The sequence below is a fragment of the Trachurus japonicus genome, chromosome 5 (genome assembly GCF_045865225.1).
Source record: "Trachurus japonicus isolate A0001 chromosome 5, Traja_1.0".
Taxonomy (NCBI): Eukaryota; Metazoa; Chordata; class Actinopteri; order Carangiformes; family Carangidae; genus Trachurus; species Trachurus japonicus.
In genome coordinates, this window is record NC_140911.1 from 35,828,834 (window position 1) to 35,854,492 (window position 25,659).

The 25,659-nt window shown below is 42.0% G+C and overlaps 1 protein-coding gene across 1 annotated transcript; it reads right to left on the reverse strand.

Moving 5' to 3' along the window:
- Positions 1-9,514: 9,514 nt before the first annotated feature.
- apcdd1l (adenomatosis polyposis coli down-regulated 1-like) lies at positions 9,515-23,739 on the reverse strand. The gene is made up of 4 exons (XM_085777725.1): positions 23,188-23,739; positions 14,052-14,235; positions 12,361-12,880; positions 9,515-11,019 (listed from the first exon to the last, which is right to left on the reverse strand). Exons 1-4 carry the CDS (start codon positions 23,264-23,266, stop codon positions 10,249-10,251), a joined length of 1,554 nt encoding a protein of 517 aa, XP_085633851.1. The 5' UTR covers positions 23,267-23,739; the 3' UTR covers positions 9,515-10,248.
- Positions 23,740-25,659: the final 1,920 nt, after the last annotated feature.

A 25,659-nucleotide genomic window follows, 5' to 3' on the forward strand; every position in this document is an offset into this window, starting at 1 on the left:
AAAATACTTCCAAGTACTAGAATATACTGTTGCATTAGTGTTGATGCTCCAAAGTTGGATTAGAGAAACAAAAATAATTCCATGTAAATACTAACAGATCCAGGCCCAGTTGTAAAACACACTACACTGACCCGTCCTGGAGTCTCTGACCATCACCGTGATCAATGTAAGCAGTCGGGAAACTGTTTTGTATGTATATAAATAAATAAATAAGTCTATCTGAGAAGAAGATTAATATTCCTAGTCAAGTAGTCTCTCTGGTGTATAAAAACAACCCAACCTGGTTGGACTATGTAGCATCTTAATAAATTAAATGAATAAAGCCCATACCTAATTGTGTGAAGTCATTTCCTGTTATGCACACAGGGTACAAGGTGTTATTTACACTGATAAAATGCTGCCCCCACCCCCGCCCCAGGAACAATGCAAAGATTTGATACAAGTCGCGTAGCGCTACCTCAAGCCAAGGATGATTCTGAAATGTATAACGTGAGTGTAGTTACGGCTCTGTCAGTAAACTCACTGCAGCCAACTGTCAGCACGGGGTGAGATGAACACACTGGTATTAAAAGTTTCGGCAACACTTTATTTGATGCCTATCTCTATAACGCATTATAACCTTATTTATAATGAGTTATAATGCAGTTATGGTTATAAGCATAACACATCACAGAGCATTTTATAATGACTAATAAGGTCAAGTTTTGTAATATGGTTATAATGCTCTATAATGTCTTATGCTTATTGTTATAAAGTCTTATGATCAGTGTGTTTATAATGATAATTATACATGTTTATAAGCCAATTATAACACATTATAACCATAATGCATTATTAATGTAGGCATTGTCAGTGAGTTACTAAAAATTATAACATATTATAATACCTGACCTTATAAGTCATGATACAATGCTTTATAGTGTGTTATGATTGTGGTTATAAAGCTTTATGATCATTTATTAGTGTTTATAACTATAGTTATACAGTACTATAACTCATTATAAATATGGTTATAATGCGTTACAGAGATAGGCGTCAAATAAAGTGGTACCAAAGTTTCTAATTGAGAAAAAGAGACAGGAGACAGTTTCTCTGATGTTACCTGGACACGGACTGATGTGTTCGTCTTTGATGAAAAGCCCACCATGGCAAACATTTCACCTGTGAGCTGGCCAAGCATTCAAGCGTCTGTACAGCTCAACCAGCAGAGCCTGAGTTTGTGTCTTCTGTGAATTGGCAGCATCAGGTTTCTTGCATTAAATAGTCAGTGATATTTGGAAAAGCACTGAAGAGGAGGAGTTTTTGAGTATTCTGGAAACATATTCAGAATAGTATTAAATGTTTTTTTAAACAACCCTCTGGGTAAATATCACAGCATGAACAGAGGCTGTGCCTGCTAATGCTAACACATGAGAGGTAAACTGAGGCTATATTCAGCGCTGTTCTTGGTTTGCTGCTTGCGTTTGGTCTGTGAGCTCATGGGTCCAAATTACCCTGACCCTGTTGTACTTGGCTTGCCAGTCCAGTGCATATGCAGTAATGTATGAGATTTCATTTATTTTCTGTCACATCAGCGTGTCAGAGTGTTTGCAGAGGCTGATTATGAGGCAAGAAGATCCTCAGGATTGCCCATGCCCCATCACTAAAAGCATAACAGTGGCTGCTAAGAGACAGAAAACCGACATGCTGTATGATTAGTACTTTCCTCACAGCCAGGCCTGCTGCCACTGACATCCAAGGCCAGGCTGGTTTGTTAGTTGTTACCACTTTGCTTGAGTTGGCAGAACCACAATCTGCAGTGGGATAAGAGTGTTAAAATATATAGCTGCGAGGACGTTAATTACCCCTTGGTTTTCTACACTGGTAACAGTGATGTCTAATAAAATAAACTCCTGGTGATTCATCCAGTGTTATTGTATCGGTAACAACCAGACAGTGTTTCTGTCTGCACCTCGTGGTTGGAGGCAGCAGAGCAGAGTTTGTGTCAGGAACCCCCCGGTGTGCACCTGGGCCTGGTAGCTCCTCAGCTGTTTGGCTTGGCCACAGCAAAACACAGCTGCAAACTCAATGGTGGAAAACAACCAATATTAATTTACGTTTTACATCCAGTTGGGAAATAATCTATTTCCAAGGTAAATCACAGAGGAATGTTTCGACATACCGAGAAGATGAAAATAACGAGGGGTCCCGAGGTTTGCTGCTAACCTGAGGAAGAGGTCAAAGAGGCAGCGGCTGCCTTTTTTTCCATTGTGATTGTGATGTTGCAGAGTAACCAGCAGACTCCAGTAAGTCACTGCTCCTAGCCAAGGAATAATCTAGTAAATAACCTCCCATAAAAACAGAACTTATCATTATCACATTTTGTTTTTGCTCCAAGTAAACAAACAAAACCCCTACATATTAATGAGTGAGATCTAGAAGTTTTTATTTTCTTTGGACAGGCCACAGGCTAGCTGTTTCCTCTTCTCTTTCCAGTTTTTATGTCAACATTAAACTGTCCAGCTCCACGCAGAAGCCTTAAATTTGCAGGATGGACATGAGCGTGACATCAATCCTTTCAGCAAACTCTCAACGAGGAAGCAAAAACTGCAAGTGTACTGAAATTCTTGCTTGAAGAAAAACTGTTATGACAAAACCCTAATTTCCTTTAATAGTTGTTCTTTGTACCATATTATCCTGTATATTTTTTCCTGACCTTTTTAAAACACAGTATATAAACATAAACTAACTGGTATGCCCTCCCTTTACCACGTGCTGCTGCTGACAAAATATGTATGCAAACAATAAAGCATATTAACACCAACAAATACATATTCTTTTTTTCCGATGAGAAGTGTACAATGCACAAATAAGTAGGGTTTGTCTAAAATGGACAGTGGTATTGTTCTAGTCTCAAGACATTGAGTGTTTTAACTGAAGAAAAAGCAGCACACACTCAGATTTGAGATCCTGTCATTCATGGCAGAGACAGTTCAAAGGTCAACGCTGAAATGTGCTTTAGAAAACTGGTTACAAGAGACATAACTAGAGATAATGACATAACATCCCCACAATAAGGACACTGACGACTCAAATTAACTTCCCTTGACTTTGTCCCGCACTCATCTCGTTATCCATTTTGACCATAAGGAAACCACATCAGACGCTGACCCCTGACCCCCAGACTCCATGTCTTTTGGAGGACACAGATTCTTTGGGGGCCTGCCTCGGTGAGTCTGGTCTTCATTGAGATCCCTGCATTAACCCCTGATATCTGGCCGTGCTTCACATCTGAAAAACATAGAAAACACTCAATTACACACATGAGCCTAACACTCTTCTATTTTTGTTGTTAACTGTTATTACCTTTGGCAACATGAGAAGTATTGTTTTACACTGTTATTAAGGTACACAGAGAAAACAAACCATCTCCGGCTTCATCAACAGGTTTTACATATTTGGCATGTTTATATATACCCTTCATTTATTTTCCTTTCAAAGTTGCACAAGTGACACGGAATACTCTTCACGGCATTGCTGCTTGGCACATAAATAAGCCAAATTTCATGCAGATTTTCTACTTACAAGAAGTTGCTGTAAGAGTTTTGGAGGGATAAGGGTTTGAGAGGGACCCGCAGCCTGCCAGAGAGGTTGGAGGCAGGACAACTGGCAGCGAGCGGCGCAGTCTGGACAAGGCGGCCTGTGGCAGATCTCTCCAGCAATAACCTTTTCAATCATTTGTGTGATCTTAACCTTAGAGCAGAAACATGACCTGATTTTACAAGCCACCCGAACTGACAGATCGGTTTCAAGGGAATGCTTCTGTCAGTGTGATTCCCAAAGGCAACAAGTATGTTAAAAAGCTTGTCTCATACTAAAAGTTGTAAGTTACTGTCCATCTGTTATGTTTTTATGTGAGAAGATTAGATGTTGTTGTTTTTTTTTTTTTTTACCATTTAGTCTTTCTCCGGGATCTGAAGTCCTGCAGTGGTGGAAAGTAGCCAAGAACTGTTTGGAAGCGCTTGTACCAGTGCATTTCCTTTTTCTGCTACTTCTACAGTACACCCGTTATTTTCAGACTAACCATAAAAGAGGACCTTGTAAAGCGTAGAGCATTGTTCAACTTTAAACCATGTTTGTGACCCCTTCAAGAAAAGAAGCGTCTAATTCAGCACTTTTGTGTTTGAGATTTTAGCGATTGTAGAAAAATGTAGGCGAGGGCTGAGTTTTATAATGATGATAATAAAGAAAATGTATCCTTGCATTATTCATAATTTCTATCCCTCCTCAGTAACTCTCCTCTGTTCTCTTTGAAAAGTCATGTAGCATCAAAGAGACGTTTCCCTCTCCAATTATGTCATGGTTTAAGTCTCCAATATTTCCCAAAAACAATTTACAATTTTTTTCCCCCTTTTCTTCTTCCTTATTAATCGTTTTCTGAAGCCTCAGATTTATCCTGGGACTCTGGAGGGGCCCGACCACAAGGCAAGAAACCACTGGGTAAATTAAGCAAATAAAACTTGGTCCACTTCCATCAATTATAACAGTAAAATACAACTTATACATTATCACACTTGTAGCAATGATGCACAGAGATAACATATGATCGTACTTAACTACTTAACACTTTTCCTTTAAAAATGCTAAATGAGGAATCTATGATTTTGCTTAAATCACACTGAACACCTCCTCCACCACTGTTTGGCTGTTTCAAATGAATGTCTAACATATAAAACACACAATAGAATATGTACTTTATTAAACTGGTTGTTTCCTGGGTTTGTGACTATACCTGGCTTTATGTTGTGACCCTAATAGGGGCCTGACCCTGACCACTGCAGTGCTTACATACTGATACATTAGCAATATCAGCCTCATTTCTGCTGAATAAGTTTTGCTGTTGATACTTTCTGCACATAAGATTGTGAATGCAGGATTTTAGCTGGAATGTATTAACATTGTTTTGATACTTTTACTTGGGGTAAAGATCTGCATATATCTGCCACCGCTGGAGTCAGCCCCTCAGAAATGAGGGGCTGGTATGTGGTGTTGGATCTGTTCAGTAGTTGGTTAAGTACATGAGCATGAGGTCATGACAGAAAGGAGCCCGCTTTTTGTCTGGCATGAGATCAAGCAGGAAAGTGCAGCCGCTACCCTGCACTGCAGCTCTGTGGGCATAACACACAACACTTTGTTCATTTGTGCCAGAGCCAAAAAGACAGATTTTTCAATAGAAACTCATTTGTTTCTACTCAGCCAGCCAACGTATGGCTGATGTTATCTTTTATGGGGCAGCTGCAGCTCATATTCTTATAGAAATAATGGGATTTTCTTAACAGAGCCTGAAATTTGAATGAGTGAGAGAGGTTGGAAGTTACCCGTACTACTGCACTGATGTCATCTAAGTGATGTGTGCGTGTGTGTGCAGTAACTGCATATGCAAGATTTTTATGAGAAGGCAGGAGATGGGAGAGAGAGAAAAAAAAACATACCTCTGCTGTATTTTCTATTGAGTCTATGTCCAAAAGCTGGACTGTCTTTCTTTTACCAGAACATTTATCAGACTCAACCACCAAACTGTTTGTGGTTTGGAAAATTGGTTTAACTGAAAGGAAACTCCTTAGGGCTTGTTTTGTTTTCTTTGTTTTTTACAGTCTATAGGAACATTCTTCCTGAAGTCATACGAAAAGATGGGCTCTTTCACAGTCCCAGCTCAGGGAAGCCTGCACAAAGTCAAACAAAAAACTCAAGAGTTTTATTTTCAAAAAATGTCAGCTAAAACCTTACATGTGTTGCTGATACCCATGTGAGAAATATGAACTACACAGAGGACAGCTTGGCCATTTCTACTTTTCCTCTCGTACTTGTGGCCCTGAAGAGTTTCCTCATTACATTTGTTGCTGGATTGACATAATTTTGGATGTGATTTCTAGTCTGGACGACTTCAACTGCTTGTTCACTGAAGGAATTTTGGCCAGTTTGCTCATGCATGACCACATGTGTCCCTTAATTCTCATGTTACTTGGTTTGCTACCAACATATTAAGTAATTCAAAGTTTCATATACAACAGCATTTTTATTTTACCTTAACTGACGAGTTTGGGAAATTTACTACCACTCATATCGGTTTGTTAAATATTAAGCTACAACATATAGTTACCAATCGGGGCGTTGCTGGGTGAATATTGTTACCATTTGATAGAAGAAGGCTTGTATACTGCAGTTTTTACACTCAGTCGTTGTTCTTACAGTCAATTAAACCACCTAAGAGTATATAAATGCTTACTATGAGCTCCACTAGAGCCACCTACAACATTGAAATAGCCTACTGCTCATATATCAATGTGCCATATTTAGAATAATTCTGCTAATTCTACTTTTGCTTGTAACATTTTGAATTTCTGACTTTTATATTTTCATTTAAACATTGCTGTGCTTTTACTAAGGATCAGAATTCATTTTCCATCTTGTGACTAATTGTTTTTGAGATTAATATTAAATGTATAAACTATATGATACAAATTACATGCAGTACTATATGCATTACACCGATGGTTCCTAACCATTTTGCGTCATGACCACCCAGGTTTATGTTGCATCACTTTGGATTAGACCCAGTCCCCAGGTTGGAAACCACTGGACGAAACTACCTCACTGTAATAAGTGTAAATTATGTAAGTCGTCTCACCACAGCTCCATATTTACAGCAATATCAATCTTGTGATCTCGCTCTCAGCAAGAAGGTAAATAAGCTTGTTTCTCAACATGCTCCAAGAATTATATGAAGACTGATCAACTTGGCTGCAGGGGCTCTGCTGTATTACTACCATTATTTTAGATAATGACTCCAATTAATCTGGTGCAAACACACACAGATGCATCCAGAATGCAATCATGCTTGTTTTTTACTCTCCTGACAAAACTGGGTCTGTGTTCTATCTTTTTTTTTTCAGCTCTTCAATGGATGCTTTCAATAAGCCACAGAGCCTGATTACTAACAGGTTGGGTCTGCGCTCCTCTCTGCCTCGACAGTCCCTCTACTTTGTGGCGCACAACAGAAACCACAAACAGACTATGAAAAACTGCGCTGCCCCCGGCCCTGCTCTCAGTTATCACCACCACCCAGCCATCTCCAGCACACGGCATGCCGGGTGGATCTGTGTGGTTTAAGCTCAATTCACTGGTTTCAACAAATATTTATGCAGGTTAAATGAGAGCTTCGGTGCAATATTGTACAGATACATGCCCTCCAGTCTCAGTCTTTTTTTTCAATCAGTCTCAGTGTCGTATCTTGTGTTGGCGTGTAGGGGTTACAGACCTCTCTCCTCCATCCAAGCCTGCAGGATGACCTCACGGGGCTAGCAGCTGCCATCACCATTCTCGCAGGAGTTAATAGGAACAGTATGTAGCCTCTGGAACGGACGGCCTCTCCCTCTTTCTTTCTTTGTCCCAACTAGCTCAACACTAAACAGCCAACTAACATCATTTAACCCTATTTATTTTTATTTTTATTTTCATTTCTCGGAATTTGTATTTATTCTATTTATTTTGAATTCCCCGTCATAAATCCTCATTTGAAAGATGTACTACAGATTAAGGGCCTGTGAGGACGAATGCTGTAAATATTAAAGCCCCTAAAAGCTGTTTTCATCTGTATCAACAGTTTGATATTAATGATCCACCACATGATCACGTTCACTAAGTGAAAGCAGTTGCTCAAAGTGACAAAAACCACACATTATTCAACTCTGAAGAATCCCCCCACACTGAACTTGGCTTTTTATAACGTCCTTATCTCCTGTTTTCTCTTTGTTTGGTTCAGTTACATCACTCTAATATAGCCTCAATATCAGCAGTGTGTTTTCAGAGATAAAGCTAAAAAAAACAATGACTCAACCTGCTCACAGAGGTGTTGTAAGGATCTTCAAAAAGTGGAAACTGTGGATTTCCATCCTTTTTCACTTCTAACTGTAACCTATTTTATTGGGTTGTACAGTATTACTGAGAAGTGTTTATTAATAGTTGAGGTAAGTGGTTCTTATTGTGAAGGGCAGGTAGAACAGAAAATGGTAATAAACTGAAGCGATTTATGAGGAGGAGATTCTGCTTCTCTTTTATTTAGCTGCATTTACATTGGTGCAGTGCCACCCATTGGAGCTCATGCTGCTAGACCATCGTAAAATAAATTTGCTACTGCTAACACCTGTGTGTAGCTAAACTCTTACAGTAACAGTGTTAGGAAGCATTGGTGATACAACCTGTGGATTTCACCTGCCCTTCACAATAAGAGCCACAGACCTCAGGTTTAACAAGTTCCTACCAACACCTCACAATAACATAATGCAATGCAATAGGTTACATAATGATGACTTATGCAAAGGTATGCCTTTGAAATGCTTATGAGGATTTGATAACCACAAGCTAGTCTGCTAAAGTGCACTCTTTTTCACCAACCTGAGCTTGAGCTTTGGGATTGAGATGTTGAATTGAACTGAAATGCCTGCAGTTCCTCAGTCATCTCGGAGAAGCAGGAGTAGGGATTTTTCAAATGGAGGGTATCTCCCTGTGGAGCATGACGCTTCAGTTGCTTCAGTCATAACACTGAAAATCAGGAGCTATATGGATGTATGTTCTTCTGCAGCCTCCTAACTGCTGCCTCTCTTGGCGAATTTATTATCAGAGCCACTGCAAAATATCTATTTTGTTGGCTGATGGCACTGTGCTCTCATGGACCCAGTCCGATAACCTTCTGTGTGTTTTCAGCCGCTGGACCTGCACAGGAATGTCTCGTGTAATGTGTGAGCCATATGACAGTTATTTATCAAACGGCAGTATGCTCGCCCACTATCTGGGCTTTGAATCAGACAAAATCCAGCTGATGCTACAGTCCCAGTTCTCAACAGCAGCTTTGGGACACATCACAAGTAAACTTTTATTTTACTTGTGTCAGCTGCTTGATCCAGACCGAGATATCTCAACAAGTTACTGTCTGGTCATGACATTTTCTGCTGACTTTTCCTTAAGCACAACCATATGGTCGAGAGACATGGTTTTTAATGGTTTAGAATATATATAAAACCAACCCAAGACTTCTGTTACACACAGTTTGTGTAACAACAAAATCCTGGTTCATAATTCCAAATTCATAACAACAACAACAACATTTAGATTGTGAATGATATGGCCGACAGGCTATGGGTAAACCATCTTGGAATAATGTGTGAACATTCCCAAGCCTGAATAACTGTAGGTTTTCCAATTGCAGTCTGCTGACACTGGATGAGTCTGTGTTTATGTCTGCTAAAAATATAAATGTCAGCATTGCCTGTTAGCATACTGAAGATAGCATTTAGCTCAAAGACCCTGTTGCTATAGCAGCTCACAATGCCTTCAACTGTTAGTATTAATTGTTTCAAAGACTAATTGAACACAGGATGTCATGAAAATCCATTTTTTTAATATACATACAAAAGAATCACTTCATCAATGGCGAAACTAACTAAAAATATTAGACAAAGATCTTCTTTTTTTAAAAATCGAAAAGCACAGTATAAATGGTTAAAATAAATATTCCTTTGATTTGTTTTGATTGACTGCTGATAGAAAAAGCAGACTAATGCACTTGCTTTGAAGGAGGGCAGAGATAAAGCAACATTTCACACCACAGTGGCATTAGACCGATGAAGATGAAGATGGTAACTGGCAGAGTGCAGACCATACATTTGATACGTTCTGGCTTCTTTTCTCTTGATTAGAATGTTGATTAAAAATGTTCTGTACAAAGTGCATTAGTTTTACTGCATCTTGGTGAGGAGTCCACTTCAATGTCCATGGCTTTTATTTTGTTGTTGTTGAAATAAGTGAACCACACATCCAGCAATGCTTTGTTGTAGGGAAACAGCGTCTACCCAGCAATGGGTAAAAGGGATTGATCTGTGAAGAACAGCTATTTGATCAGTATACACAAAGAAGATGGTTTAAAAGAATATATTTTTACATACTGAAATGATGGCAGTTGTACATATGCTGGTGATTTGTATACAAATTAGCTGTAGGTAGAAAGCCATAACCCATAATGAACCCATACAAGCAGCATGGGAAGGTCAGATACTGAAAAATGACCAATCTCTCCTGAATGTCTCATAACTTTTCTTGACCATTGCACATCTGGTCATCATCATATGCAGGAAGAGTGAAGGAAAGCTGCCAGCAAACAATGTCTGTCACTGACTTCAGCTGCGTAACAGGTTTGACTTGTGAACAATGTCTCTAATAGCAGAGCAAGCTGCACAGCGCAGAGCCAAACACCAGCAACACCAGCTGTGCCAGCCTCTCTGTCCCACTCGCTGCTAACAGGACTTGCTTGCTGTTAAAACCCAATTCATAGCGATGTGAAGGCTGCGTCTCAGCCCCACTGCAAAGCACCATGGGAGCTTGAAAGGAAGTGGGTCTCCTCTGCGGTCGGTCAGGACTGGACCCATCGGTCGGCCTCTCTCCGATGAGGAGCAGCGGGTGTTTCCTGTGGTCCAGCTCCGTCTTGAAGAGCTCATACTCCTTGTGTGGCAGCTTGATCCCCAGCACTGTGCACCCGTCTGTGGGGGTCAAGTCCTGCTCCACCCCGACCTTCCAGCCTCCAGCCCGACCACACTTTCCAGGCCTCGTCCCGTTCAGCAGCTTGGCCGTGGGCTCCTCCACGGCCGTGACTCTCACCTGGGTGACCTTGAAGACGAACTCGGTGGCTCCTGAGACCTTGGCGGAGGGGTTTCCCTGAGCGTAGTGGCCCGAGGCCTTCAGGGTGAACGTGGGCAGGGAGCAGCCGGGGTCTGAGTAGTGCCTGTAGTTGCCCTCCCATGCGTGCTGGTCGGGGTCAAAGGTGAAGTCTCTGGTGAGGAAGAGGGCAGTGGGACGGGTTTCACAGCGTTGGCTGACCCAGCGGCCGGCCAGAGACAGAGAGGCTGCTGGGATGTGGGGCAACACAGGGGGGCGCTGCTCTGAGGAGCGGTAGACCAGCGCACACACAGGGCAGGGGTGGATATGATGCTGCAGAGAGGGAAGGAGAGGACAGATTACGTTTTCTCATCATTACTTAAAGGAGAATTCCGGTCATTTTTGACCCCTAAATCGTTGTCCTGATGGTCACCCAGTGTTGGGGGGAGCAAAAAACGCGACTAACATTGATGCAGGCAAACTGGAGTTACACCATGGCACTAGCGCAATTCTTTCAACCACAACAAACACTCAAAAAACAATCATCTATGGTACATGACTGGAATCCTTATGACACACCACTGAACTCATATAGTGTACAGTATAAACAGTATAAACTTTGTGTTTTTGCATGTAGTCACTCACCTCAGACAGCCTGAAACATCCTGGAAAGACATTACTATCCGATCACAGAGCGCCTGCTCTCCCCGCCACAGAAACAAACACTTTTTCCTTGTTGTGATGATTTTTGTAAAGAAATGTTCCAGAGTTAGGCTGTCTGAGGTGAGTGGCTACATGCAAAAACACAAGGTTTATACTGTTTATACTGTACACTATATGAGTTCAGTTCAAGACACACCAAAAAACATCCAAATACCTCCATACTGTAATGCTCGTCTGTAATGTCCCTCTTGTATTGAAGCCCCAACATGAGAAATTGTTCCGAAAAAAATTAAATAAGTATATATTTTAAGCTTGTTAGTAGCAGAAGCTCCCAGTGTCTCAGTTCACTGCTTTGCCTGTGTCTGTGCAAATCTTGCGCGATTTGCATTGACACCCAGTTCACGGCTCCGCAAATTGCGTGAGATTCCAGCAGAGCAACACTGGGGAGCTTCCGCTACAAACAAGCTTAGTAGATAGACTTATTTAATTTTTTTCTGAACAATTTCTCATGTTGGGGCTTCAATACAAGAGGGACATTACAGACGAGCACTATGGAGTTATTTGGATGTTTTTTGGTGTGTCTTTTTGGACGAAGAAAAGTGAGCCCCGTTCGCTATACCATCATATGGACATGCAGTGCTGCACGGAGCCCCGCTGTAACTCAGAGAAGGCACGGAGGACTCTGAAACTTCTCCCAGTCCTTAGACGACATGAGGGTGAGTAGATAATGAGTGAAATTTCAATTTTGAGTGAACTATCCCTTTAATTGTAGTTTTAATTTAATTTTCAAAGAAAGAAAAAAAGAAAATCTTCAAAAGAATAAAATCTTCACATGTGAGAAGTTTTTACTGTGTAGGCTACCTCCACAAGGAAATATGATATTTCCTGAGAGCTGGACATTTGAACTTGAATGTATGGGTGTGGAAGGACACAGTAAAAGGTGATGCAAGCAACTCTCCTCGACTTCAGTGAGTACAAAAACAAAAACAAAACCAATGACATGTGTCTCACCATGGCGTTCTGCAGCGGTTGCTGGTACCCTGTTGGTCTGTACTGAGTCCTCTGAGTCCAGTCGGTGTGGATATCTCCTAAAAACAGCTGCTGGATCTTCCCTCCATGGCTGTGGTGCTGCGTCTCCACCCGAATCAGACCCATCTCCATCATGGAGAAGCCAAGTGCTGCCAGACACCCCCTCCCTGCCCTGGTGTTGTACAGCTCGTACAGCTTCCCTGGCACCACCCGACTTAAGGTCAGACCCACGCAGGTGGGAGGCAGCCTGGAGGCCAGCCTCTGCTTGGCTGTCAGGCTGTGGATCACAATGCCCACCCTGCTGAGGTGGTGCTCAGCTTCAGTGCCTCCACGGGTGATCCAGGAGGCCTGGCGCAGGCGCAGCTTTCCCCTGACCATCAGGGAGTAGGCCGGGTCCTCGCAGCTGCTGTCGGTGTAGTAGTGCTGCAGGGCCTGGAAGTGACGGCTCGGGTGGAAGGTGTATGAACGGGTGAGGAACTCCGGACCAGGCCGAACCTCGCATCTGAACACAGAGGGAGAGGAAATTGTTAAGAGTAGACATCTTTGAGTTTGGTTGGATGTCGGTTTATGTCTGTCTGTGCTGCGTGATATAATTGTGGACATTTTGTATTGTTTTCTGACTTTTTATAGAGAAATGGTTAATTGATTAATTGAGAATATATCATTGATATTGAAAATAATCGCTGTACTTGCAGCCCCACAGCCCTCCAAGGCAAAATAACACTCTTTGGCTAAGATTTTAAAAACCCATATTACCTGTGCCAACAAAATGCTTCTCCTTGCCAGTTATCAAAGCACCTTCATATCAAGCCAGCATCACCAAGCACACATTAGCCAGGGAATGAGCTTTGCTTGGCCACCAAGCCATAGTTTTGACATGCCTATGCAAACAACATATGACAGCAGCTCAGGTTTAATCCAAATCTTTTAATAGTGTTTATAACTGAAACCAAATCCTTTCTGTGTTTTGGTCTGATAATTAAGGGTTGTGGTATTGCAACACCAGCCTCAAGCTGCACTTTTTATTTATTTGCTTTCACCATGTCAAAATTGTCAAAACACATGGCTCCAGGTCTCAAGTCTAGTCTTAAGAGTATAAATTCCAAGACAAGTGTTGTGTGCTTGAGTCTGACTAAAGCTCGACTCTTAAGCTATTAAACGTGACTTTTAGTCAAAGTGATAATCATCTTCTCAAAGTTTAACAGTTAGAAAATACACCAGATATGAACTAATGAGGTAAAACCAGTGGTGATTAAAGAAGTTTACAGATGGGTGACATATTTAAGGAAAAACTAAAATAAAGTGTCTTGTTGCTCCTTGGCATGGCTCTTCCAAATCTCTGGAACTGGAGGAATGAACATTACTCATCCAAAAATATTTTCCTCACATTTGATGATGGTGGAGGGGAGTCCTGTCCAACAGATTTGTCCGAATTCCCAGATTTAGGCTGACATCTGGTATTTGTGAAGGTCATAGCATGTGATTCAAATAATTTTCATGGTACAAGCCATTTAATGACCTACTGTGCTTTGTATTATGGTAAGCATCTGCACTTAGCTAATCAGATGTGTACTTCACTGTCCATTTATAAAAGTGATGTATCGGTGCGTGCGTTTTGACTGACTCTTTTGTGAACAAGTGAATAATTGCTGTAACAACTCAGAAAATCTCACTTTGTTGACACCCATGTGCTGTCCAGTCTTGGGGGGATGTCTGCTGTGATTCTCACTCTGTCCTGTAGGTGGCGGTACTGGCAGTGAGGCTCCCACTGCAGGCTCTCACTGAGGTTGGAGGAGGAGGTGAAGGTGGCTGTGGGCACCTCCCATAGTTTACTGCCTGTCCCAGCCACAAACACAGCTACAGAGGAAGATAAAGTCAGAAAACAGCGAGTAAATTATTTAGATTTCCAGGCTGATATAAGGAAAGACGTGGGTAACGGGGAAACCCCCCAAAAATTCAGCTCAGAGATGATTATCAGCTTCCTCCATCAGAAAATGAAAGGGCCAAGTAAAAAAAAGCAATTGGGGAACCTTCACATCATCTCCCTGTTACATCTAAACACAATTCTGGGTGACTGCGGGCTGTAATTTTGGTAAATTGTCCGTGTAATAAACGCTGAGTTGTGCTATAGGAACCGTACATGGCTGTGAATCAGGAGGACGTTGGCCACCGTGCAGACAGCTTTGGCTTGTCTCTTCAATCAGCCTGCAGCTGCTACACAGTCTTTGTTTTGGGGGTTTTGCTTTGAGGCGGGGGGTGGTGATGTGTGTGGAGGTAATTGTGAATAAGTGTACACTCTTTGTACAGTAAATATACATTTCTGTTTCTGAGATAAATCAAACAGTGGGTCACTGACAGCAGCAGATAACCAAGCCAAACACATCTGTTGATAATATGGCTTTATAAAAGAGACACATATGATGATAGATGTTCTTGCTCGAGTATAACATTTATTGATCTGGTGTGTGCACATCTGCAGTCAGTCTGTCTGCCCGTCTGTGGTCATAACCAGCTGCAGTGTGTGCGCTACATGCACTTGTTGTTGCACAGAGATTTGCGTGCTGGCAGCATGGTGAGGCGCGCAGTGCTCCGATCTAGTTCTAGACCAGCAGAAAGTGAGAATGTTTTCTGATTGCATTCATGGTTGCAACATGACGAAACCCACTGGGGGCTGTGTGAGCAATTTGTGTGTGTGTATGTGTGTGTGAAAAATATGGCTTCAGTTTTATCCTCCCAAAACAAATGTCAAAAAGCAAAGGCGGATGAGTTTTCACAGATGCCTACATCTCCTGTTTTTCACACTTTTTCTCTTTTTTCATCGCGTACTCCCTCATTTAGTTTACTTTCTTCTTTGGAGTGAATTGTTGTCCTCAAACTTTAGTTTTTTGTTCGGATTAACCAAGTCGATTCAAACATTTAGAATAATGAGCCTTAAAGGTGCAGAGTAGAGCTGTTTCTACCCGTTTACAGTCTTTATGCTAAGCTAATGTAGCCAGCTGAATGTAATCTATATTTAGCTCATCTCTTCTCATCTAATTCTCATAAGAGTCCAAAGTTTTGTAATAAATCAGCTGCAGCTGCAGGAATTCATGAATTTATGAGTTGTATTTTGGGTAGGCCAAAATAACAAATGGTATTTGTTCTCAGCTTCTCAGATGTACAGAAGCCCAGAGAGGACATACTTGCAAATTTTTTTTACACCATTATCTCAGGATAACAAAGCTTGTTATCCAAAGATAACAAGATATTATAAGGAGAAAAACGATTTTTGTTATCCTGAGATAATGAGATAATTATATTTTTGTAAAATTTGAAAGATCAACAGATTTAAACCTTGAACTTTGAAACAGTTTTCTCCTGATGATATCAGGATAAGAAAATATTTGTGAGTATGACCTTTCTCAGCTTCTGTATACAGATGAGATTATACACTGTTTCACTTCGGCCTGTTTTTCTTTGGACTTCTTAGGCAAGCATTTTGAGGAATCACTGCAGAACTGTAAATACCATGCATTTTACATGTTTAATGAACCTTTCATTACAAATATCTGTGGATCCACCACAATGAAACTAAAGGTTAATTGCAGTCCTAAAGTCTGTGTATCCATCTTGCTCTTTCCCTCTATTTCCTTCTCCTGTATTCCCTAATGCTTCCTCTTACCCCCTCAGCTCATGCATTCCTTCTCTCACTTTCTAAACTTTCCCGGGACAGACAGCTTTATGGGTGTAATCGCACTCCACTTCTCCCTCACTTGACTTTAGATGCACATGGGGAGCACATCACCTGTTGAGCCTGCAGAGCCGTGGATCGGTTTGTACTCTTCTCACCAAGCAGATGGAGAGCAGGGAAAATAAGAACTCTTGAATGGAAAGTGTGTGACGCTGAGTTTGCCGTTGGATTTTTATTGTTTTTTTTGTAAAAGGCTCCAAAATGGTGGCTGACTGATCAGCGTTTATTAACCTTGTTAGTGTCAGATGGAGGATATTTTTTGTTCCCCTCGCTCTTGGAATGCGTCCCATATGCTGACCACAACCACAGACATGTGTGCGGCTCACTCATTTCCTAGCATCCTTCCACCTGATACACACAGACACGCACACATGTACAGTTTGAATTGTTTGAACTATACAGTCACAGACCAGAAAACCACATTTAAGATCAAGGCACATCTCCCGTCCTCTGAGTCCATTTTGTTGATATGATTAATACATCTTTTTCCTGTCACTGGCACTGAAACATGTTTGCAATTTTCCCCACGCAGTGATGTGTTTGTTTATGCTCCATGTCACTGCAGCTGGCGTGGAAACCCGGTCACTCTGACCCAGCTGCGCTCCCACAGGAAAACTGGGAGCAGAAATACTAATCAGGATTAATTAATTTCCACTGCTCTTTGCAAGACGCTCGGTCGGTCTGTTTTGTGTTATTCAGCCTTTGTAGCTGCATGCAACATGTTGCCTAAGTGGTTACAATGAATGAACAAAGAGGCTTGAGTCACAGTATGTGATGTGGAGTCATTTGGGTTGCTATATTTGAGTTTCTGTTTTTGCCAGAGCATTTCTATAGAGTGATTCTTGAGGTCACTTGTCATTCAGCCTCTCTCCCTCTCTTGGATCTCATTCCAGTTGGGCATATGGTTGCATTTACTAAAAGAGTTCTCATAAAAGCAGAGCTTAGTAAAACAAAATTGCTCATCGTGGGGTTTTAACTATTCCTCTACAAAAGGGCCTATTCCAACCGCAAGTGAGGCGATGTTGTAATACATATGATAATATCCAACCCCCATCTCAATTTGGAGGAGTTGGGGGACTATTTTAGTTGATTCACTTCCTACATAGGCAGTCAAATATCATTAGTTTTACCCTGAAATAGTTCCCACTGATTTATTTTTCCACTACGGCTCCTAAATCGTCCCCTGATGCAGCCTGTACCTCCCTGTCACTATGTAGTGCTCGGTGCATCTTGCAGAACAGACGTCTTGTTCTGACGCATGAAACTCAACCCTGTTATAAATAGCTGCATTCAACTTTACGATTACATTAAACAATATATACAATGTGTGTAGAAGGTTAGGTTACTCTATAAAACACTGTTACAAAAATATATATGAAGGCTCATAATTTAGCAGTAAAGCTGACAGTGATTCTGGTGAAACCGACATCAGCCATGAGTTTTACATCCTTATATCTGATATATAAAATAAGGTGCATCATCAAAACATATACTCTGACTCCTATAATGAACTACAGACAATTCATTTTTAGTCAATAGTCGGAACATTGATTGCTAATTAATGGTTTTCAAGGGAACTTGCCAAACAGTTCCAGCTTCTTGACATCAAATTGTGAGGCCTTATTTAGTTTAGATTGTATTAATCACCTCTGAGAAGAAACAATTAATGACATTTGTTTGAGCTGTAAGAAATTTTGATTGTGTTGTTTTAATGAATATTTAGAATTAGTTGTCAAAAATATTTAATGGATTAACTGAGCTGGTTTTAGCCCTAAATCTTTTACCCTAAAGAGGACAAGGGTCAACACCTGGAGTGGGAATGGTTTTCTTAACCACCACTCAGTCTTTTTATCCATTAATGGTACAGATGCACCGATGTCGGCTCTGATATTGACTAATTAGCTGGATCAGATATCGGCCGATCCAGCATTCCGATCCAGTCATTTCTTTTTTATTAATATCATACACAGCAATACAGTTACAGTGATCTAGTGTTATTTATTTCTTTTTGCTGCTAATGTACACTTTGTTATTTGTTAATAAATAATATTAAGTACATTTATATCTGTGTTAATTTGTTACCTTTTTTTAACAAGGCTAAATGTTTCTGTCAAGCCTGATGAGTTCACTCACATGGCAAGGTACTGTATACGGTTCATTCATTCAACAGTAGTATTGGATCGGTATCGGGTATCGGCCGATACGCTCAGCCCAGGTATCGGCATCGGATTGGATCGGAAAAAAATGGATCGGTGCATCTCTAATTAATGGGACAGAACCAGACTTTGATGTGCTTGAGTTGCCATAACAACACACAAGGACAGGTTAAAACTGATTGTGAAGGCTCACTTTGTGCACCAGTGCTGTAGATATTGAAACGGTTCATGTACAAATATCATTCTAACAGAGCACATTTTCTTTCTCCAATTCTGTAGAAATCAGCAGACAGCACCCCCACCCCCAGCCCCCCTCTCCCCTCTCCTCTCTCCCCTCCACCATTTGTATTCATGCAATGTCACAATCCTCCCACAAGGGGTCAGTGCAGCAGCCTGTGACCTGTGTGTGGTCTGGACGCTCGGTCTGTCATCACCACTAACTGTGCTGCAACCACTGGCCTTCGCCTCATCCGACTGATGAGCGGCCAAAGTAATCTACCTGCCTTTGAGTTCCCATATTCATCCTGTTTCCACGGACACAAATGCACGCATGCACGTTCACAAAAAACACACTGAACACATTGATTTACAGCGGCCTGCAGAAGGGATGCCATTTATAAAAAGACCTCCAGGCTGCACTCTGTTTGTTTGTTTGCATTGGTGATTACGGTTTGGCAGAGTGCAGTCTCCTCTCTCATGTCTCATCCACAGCGCCAAAGTCAAAATACAGTTTTATGTACTTCTGTATTTGGAGCTATCCTGTAAAAACAAGAACCAGATCCGGGCACTTTTAATTCAGGGTTTTGCGGAGGGAGTCAAGCGCTTGACGTTTAAGTCAACTCAATGCCAATGACGCCTTTGTCTGCTTCATAGCTGCGTCTATTGAGGCTTTTAATGGAGAATAACTAAACCTGCCAAAGTGGAGGCAGTGGAGGTGAAAGAAAATCTATTTTGTCCCAGAGAAAATGTTGTTGGTGCACTGCGTTGATGGCAAAGCCCCTCATGTTCCAGTATTTTAACTACTTCCTCATGTGTTTCCTACTTTTTTTTTTTTTTTTTTACTGCATCCTTCAGTGTGGCTGCCCCCTGTGTACTGTAAAGTCACTCTCATCTCTCTTTGCTTCAGTGCTGCAGGACAATAACCCTCCAAACTGTCCCTGAATTGCCCGTGCCCTCCTGGCTCACCTACCCCTCCCCTGATGAAAAAGCCATGATGTTTACGGCTCATTTCACCTGGATGGATTTCAGATTCCTCTCTTTTTTCTGTCTTTGTTTTCTCCCTCTCTCTCTCTCTGGGAGTGGTTGATGAGGTGAATGAAGTTGGTCAGGAGGATGAGGGGGGATGGAGTTTGAGGCGTCTTCATGTGCTTCAATAACAAGTCAAGTACATGGGTGTGTGTCTGCATGTGCGTGAGCAGATATTAAATACAGTAGCTCAGTGGTTTCACATATTTAGGTGACTGCTGGACATTATTCACCGTTCACAGCTGCTTTTTCAGGCTCTCTGAGTTGCTGAGCTGTCCTCCAGATCTTGGATATAGGTGTTATACCAGTGATTCCCAACTATTTATTGGCTTGAGAGCCCTTACAATGAAGGAGTGCCTCTAGTCCTCTCGTCGCAAGTTGCATATTTGTATAAATTATGAGCAGTGAGTGACAAAGTGAGTGTTTTTTCTTCTAAATGTGTTATATTTAATTTCAATACATACTAAAAGCCAAAATATTTGCAGGAAAAATTGTAGGAAATTAAAAAAAAAAAAACAACTTTCATCATGTGACCCAGAGGCCAGGTCCAAGGCCCAGTGTTGAGAACTACTGATACAGGAAACTTTGATGGCCTGGTTTTCTCATAGGAAACATCCCACCACCCACATATTGATGGATACAGTTCCTTACCATCAGCATTTTTGGAGAGTTATTCAAATATCCACATGAACAGCTTCAAAATGTACTGAATAAATGCTGATACTACAAGTTACTCTTTGTCTTTTTGTTTTATTAACATGAATTAACCTTAATAACCTTTGTATTCAGCTCATTTCCCTCTTCTGTCCTCCAGTTTACCGTATGTTGAAAAAAAAAAGCTATGAGGAACCAAAGAGATGTTACAGATCTCATTACAGAGCCCAGCTCCATCAAAGTGCTTTTAAACAATTACATATCCTCTGTAGAGAAAACAAGATGATGTGATTTAACAAGGTGTTGTTTAGAAGTATGTAGCGTCTGCAGCTCAACATCATCGTCTGAAAGCTAAACAGCCGAATGTAGGTAAAGCTTTTGGTAGGAGCCGACCCCCTCGTCACTGCCCCAGCCCTGCGCTGAGCTAACGTCTCCCAGCAGAAGAATTTAATATCACCCCCCCCAATAAGCTTCCAGTAACGGCCCCTTTACATTTTGGGCTGTCTGAGACAAAGTTTACAAGCATGGTAAAACCTCTGTGGGACAAAAACAGGCCATACATCACACTGTGGGAAATATCCACCTTTTGGCTGACTTTGGTGACCAATCACAGCCAGTGACGGCTGCCCAGCTGAAATAATTAGTTTTAAAAAGTGATAGTTTTGATGATTGATTAATGGTTTCAGTCATTTTGAGGTTTTCTGGCAGTAATTAATAAGACGAGAGTAAAAAAACAAATTTGTCAGTTTGGCCTTGTTGCCGTGGTGCCCCACCTCCTTCTCTCTCCCTTCCCTCCACCCTTGTCGCCAAAGTCAAGCGAAGGTCAGGTTGATTGAGAGGTTTTTTCAAAGAACATGAGGTCTGTTGTGTTTTTCTAACCCTCAGTCCCCCTTCCCTTTTTCAGGCTGTAACTCCGGAGTCTCATAGCGGTCTCCCGGACGAGGAGTATCCCTCCGTCCCCGGGGCAATGCATGGGCGACTACTGTTGTCTTTTCATCACAGTGTAAGCTGGTTAATCCAGCGGCCTCATTTATTTAGACAAGGGATCTACAGGGGTTTGCCCAGTGGACGCTGCTGCCAGCTCCACTGTGGTTAAGCGAACTCTGGATCCACTTCACTAAGCTACAGCGCTCCGATCGTCCCGCTGCATTTCACACCCTCACCATGAAGAAAACGGCTGCCGCACTGAGCCAACACATCCTTCCAGCTATACCCCAGCATTTCAACCATCTTTGTGCTCGGTTACTAGTTCATCCAGCGTTCAAACAAAACAATTTCCACTGTTGAAATTAAATTTAAACACTGGCCCTTCATCTAGCACCTGACATGCATTGTGGTACACCTCTCCTCGGTGGAGATATTCAGATAGCAGACGAGAGAAGTTGATGGTCCATTGATGCTTTGGAGCTGAGATTATATCAATTTCACCTTAATCCAAAAACTCAGTTTGGAGACATATTTGGAGATCCAGTCGGCATCGGTTTCGCATAGTTTCGACTTTTGAACGGGACTGTTATTGGCCAAAAGCAGGAATATTGCATCCAAAGTTTAATTCAAATGAATAGGACCTAAGGTTGGATTACAAATTAATCCCATCCTGTTCTTTTCGGAGCAGTTCAGACCTTTATTGACAGATAAGGAGAAATTCTTCCGTCAGAGGATCCACCAGACCTTATCCAAATATTTAAAGTTTCTTCCGTACGGCAAATTGGTCACTTTTATCTTGAACATGGGAAACAGCCGTTCAAAACAACGGTTTAACCAGAGTTTGGGTTCAGGAGAGAGTTTCTCAAAGGTCTCACTCAGTGTGGAGTTAATATTATGGAGTCAACTCACAGTCAGGGGGATTTAATAGAGCTCTCTTTTTTGAGGAGCAATGATGTTACACCTGTCAAAAATCATCTTAATACAGATCTTGTGGTCCAAACAATTCCACTTTGATATCAGTGACCCCGGAAATTAATTTCAAATCAGTTTTCAGCTCTGTTTGAACTGTCTGTTGTGGGGCCAATGACTCAACCTCTCCTGTCTCCTCTACTACACTTCAGCGGAGAAAGAGTTCACAGATACCAGTCTGCCACTGAAGCAGCTAGCAGGGATAAAGGGAGGGGAGGAGGTTGGCACTGGGTTACTGGAGGATGATTATCCCCGAGCAGATGCCTCCCCCTGCCTGTCTCCTGCTGCCCGTCACCTTAACCAACCCTGATGGGCAAAACGCCGGGCTTCCGCAGTCGAGGCCGTGGCGGCTGGACAATCAGCTCTGCACAGCAGCCTGAGGTAGGGTCAGTAATGGCTGTCTCCTGTTATTCTAACCATTAACATAATGGCAACATTAGTTCCAGGGCCACGCTTCCCTGCTCCTAGAGAACCATTGTTTAAAGGCACCAGCCGGAGCTGCTTTTTTTTAAAGACTCCTCCACTGACGCTTTGAAGACACTCGGAGGAGCAGAGGGGGGAAAAATAACAGAGTGACTATTCATAATGTCAGCACAGGTTGTGTTTTTATTTTTCAATGCGCTGATCCACATGTTAAACTTTGGAAATGGTTTGAATTGTGACAAATTGCATAATAACTTCCTTTAAATTATGAGTTTGTCTGTTTTAATCTCTTCATTTTTTTGACTCTGTGTCCTGCCATGTGTTCTTTAAGCTAAATCCCCCAAGTGTTCAGCTGATTTCTCACATGAGAGAGCATTTATCTCATTGTTTTCATACTGGAAAAGCTTTGGAGCGCAGGGAGAAATCTGCTGCAATCTTTTAGGATCAGATTCTAATGGTAAGATTTACACTTCAAGTTTTTTTTTTTTTTTTTTTTACACTACAACAGCTTTTAAAGTATATATTGCATCACAAACTTTTTTGTAATTATCCCAAATCAGGGTAAGAATTAAGCTTCATATAACAAAATCTAGACCAGCTCACTGGAATGAGGGAGGAATAAAAGACAAACTACATCCATATTCAAAAAGCTGTTTAGACAGGTGTAATCCACGCTGCCATCCTGCAGACAGCGGCTGAACTCACCTTGCCACAGCAGCCAGGCTCCCCTCAACAGGTGACAGAAACGTCCGTTTGACATGTTTCCTGCTCCTGCACACTTCATCCACACTCTCCGCTCTGAAAACAAACTTTGATCCCTGGGAAATCCAAGAAACAGAGAGGCTCCTGTCAACAGCAGACGCTCACGGAGGATATCACCATGACAGGATCACATATATAATAGGCTATATATATATATGTCCGGTTATCCCTCAGATGAAACTCTGGTCTCCCGTTCAGCCAGCAGGGACTTTTTCTTCCTTCTTTTTCTTCTTCTCTCTATCTCCACCTCTTGGCTTCCATGGTCTGATAAGAAAGTCCTCAGTTGGAGCTCCTTGCTTCATGCAACTTCTCCTCACTGGTGCTTCCCCTCAGTTGGCGAGAGGGAGAGTAAATGCTCTCTCTCTCTCTCCTTCTCTCTCTCTCTGTCTCTCCCTTTCTCCACCCACCCTCACCCACCTCTCTCTCAATCACACACCACCGGGTCACTACTGTGCAGCACTGTGGATCTGTTCCACTCGATGCATGTGCAACGAGAGAGAGAGAGAGAGAGAGAGAGAGAGAGAGAGAGAGAGAGAGAGGGAGGGCAGAGATGGAGAAAGTTTTAGAGTGTGTGTGTTTTTGTGTGTGCGTGTGTGTGTGTGGAGGAGGGGGTTTGAGCCTCCAACTTCCTAAAGTGAAGGCTCTGGGGAGCTTTTAGAGTAAGGTGCAAAAGGGCAGTGGTGGATAGGAGTTAACACTGCAGGCACTAAATAAAACACATTTCCTCACTGGCTGTACCTCTCAAGTTGCAACTTTCCATGTTGACAGGTTTGTTTTAAATTGGTTGTGAGATATTCCTCTCTGAGATTTCTCCCTCCGCCCCAACACACACAATGGATGTGAATGGAATTAAAATGCCAAATAATAACCAAGAGAATCTGGGCACACAGAGCGGGCCAGTCCAAGTAAAATAAGTCCAACCAAGAAAAAAAAGAGCAAAAAGGAGGCACATAGCATAAATAGTACACCACATAATTACAACATTAATGAGACCAAACATTGTAAAAGTTGCCTTGGTAATTCGAACCAATCAGCAAAAAAAGGATTTGTCTGACAGACTTCATGCAGCTCCCTCCAGAGCCACAAAAGGCTTTATACAACTTTTTTTCTTCTTCACATATGTAGTAAAACTCCCCATGACCTGTAAACAGACTTTGATATGTAAAACTGGACTGAGGGACTTCCCCCTTCCCCTTCTAATTACCCCTCGTCGTGTCCATACTGAGTGTGATGATGTTCCAGTGAAAGCCATGGGGGGCAAAACCCACAGTCCTCACTTTGACAATTCAAGTGGGTGTTTTCCAAAGATACAATAATTTCTCTCTGTTTGTGTTACGACCACAGCCAGCATGGGCAGTCAAATGGAAATATTTTTTCTCTTGAGCATCACTTCATACACATAATACTCATACTCCATGCACAGAATTTCAGTAGGCTATGACTCTCCAGGTCCTCGGAAACTTTGGGATCTTCGATAGGTTTCAATATAAACTTGTCTTGGAGTGAAACATGCTTGGATGCGCAGCATGAGTTTGTATTGGGACTGAAGAAGCTAAAAAGAGTCAACAGCAACGTGTCTAAATGTCCCAGAATAATACACAGACCTCACTGTGAAGAGTTTTCTTTGGATTTACGTTCTACCAGAGAAATAGTCCCAATGAAAGCTCTTCACAGTCAGCTCTTTGGCTTATTGAGAATAATGGAAACCCTGTTTCTTGGAAGAGACGTTGCTCATTGAAGTTATAAACATTGTTTTAATGCTCCCCTTCATTTTTACTAGGGAGGGCGGTGCTAAGATCTCATCGACAGATATCTCAAAACCTTTGCGCCAAACTATCTGCATGGTGAGATACTGCTACAGGTGCGTGGGAGAGCGCAGTATGTTTCAAGTCAATTGAGTGAACTGACCTTTTGTGCTGAAAAGAAATTTAGCGTCAAGAAAATTCAATCCTGCAGCAACTGCACGCACACATTTTCGCACGAAGCCCATATCACACCCCATTAGAAAGACACGTGAACACACAAGCGTTCCAGTCACACTGATTCATATGCTCCGCGTACACATGTGGTCGGACGGAGCTGTTGACGCTGTTGACCGCTGCAGAGGTAAAGAACGGTTTCAAAGTGCCTGCCAAGTGAGAGTTGGCAGCACATCTACGGCGGGTGGGCTGACCAGAGCCCTGGCACACGGTCAGAGGTGCCTACACTCCCGACACCATTACACACACAGTCAGTGACCAACGCAACTGGGCTGAATAGTTTAACCACGACTACAGGGTTTTATATGGCAGATTTGTAATGCATCATTTTGCTAACATCAACATTTCTTTGTCAGTCTGTTCCCCGTGTGTTCAAAGCAGAAAGTTTTTCACAGACTTAATGCCATGTTCTCAAGGTCATGCAGCTCCACATGGG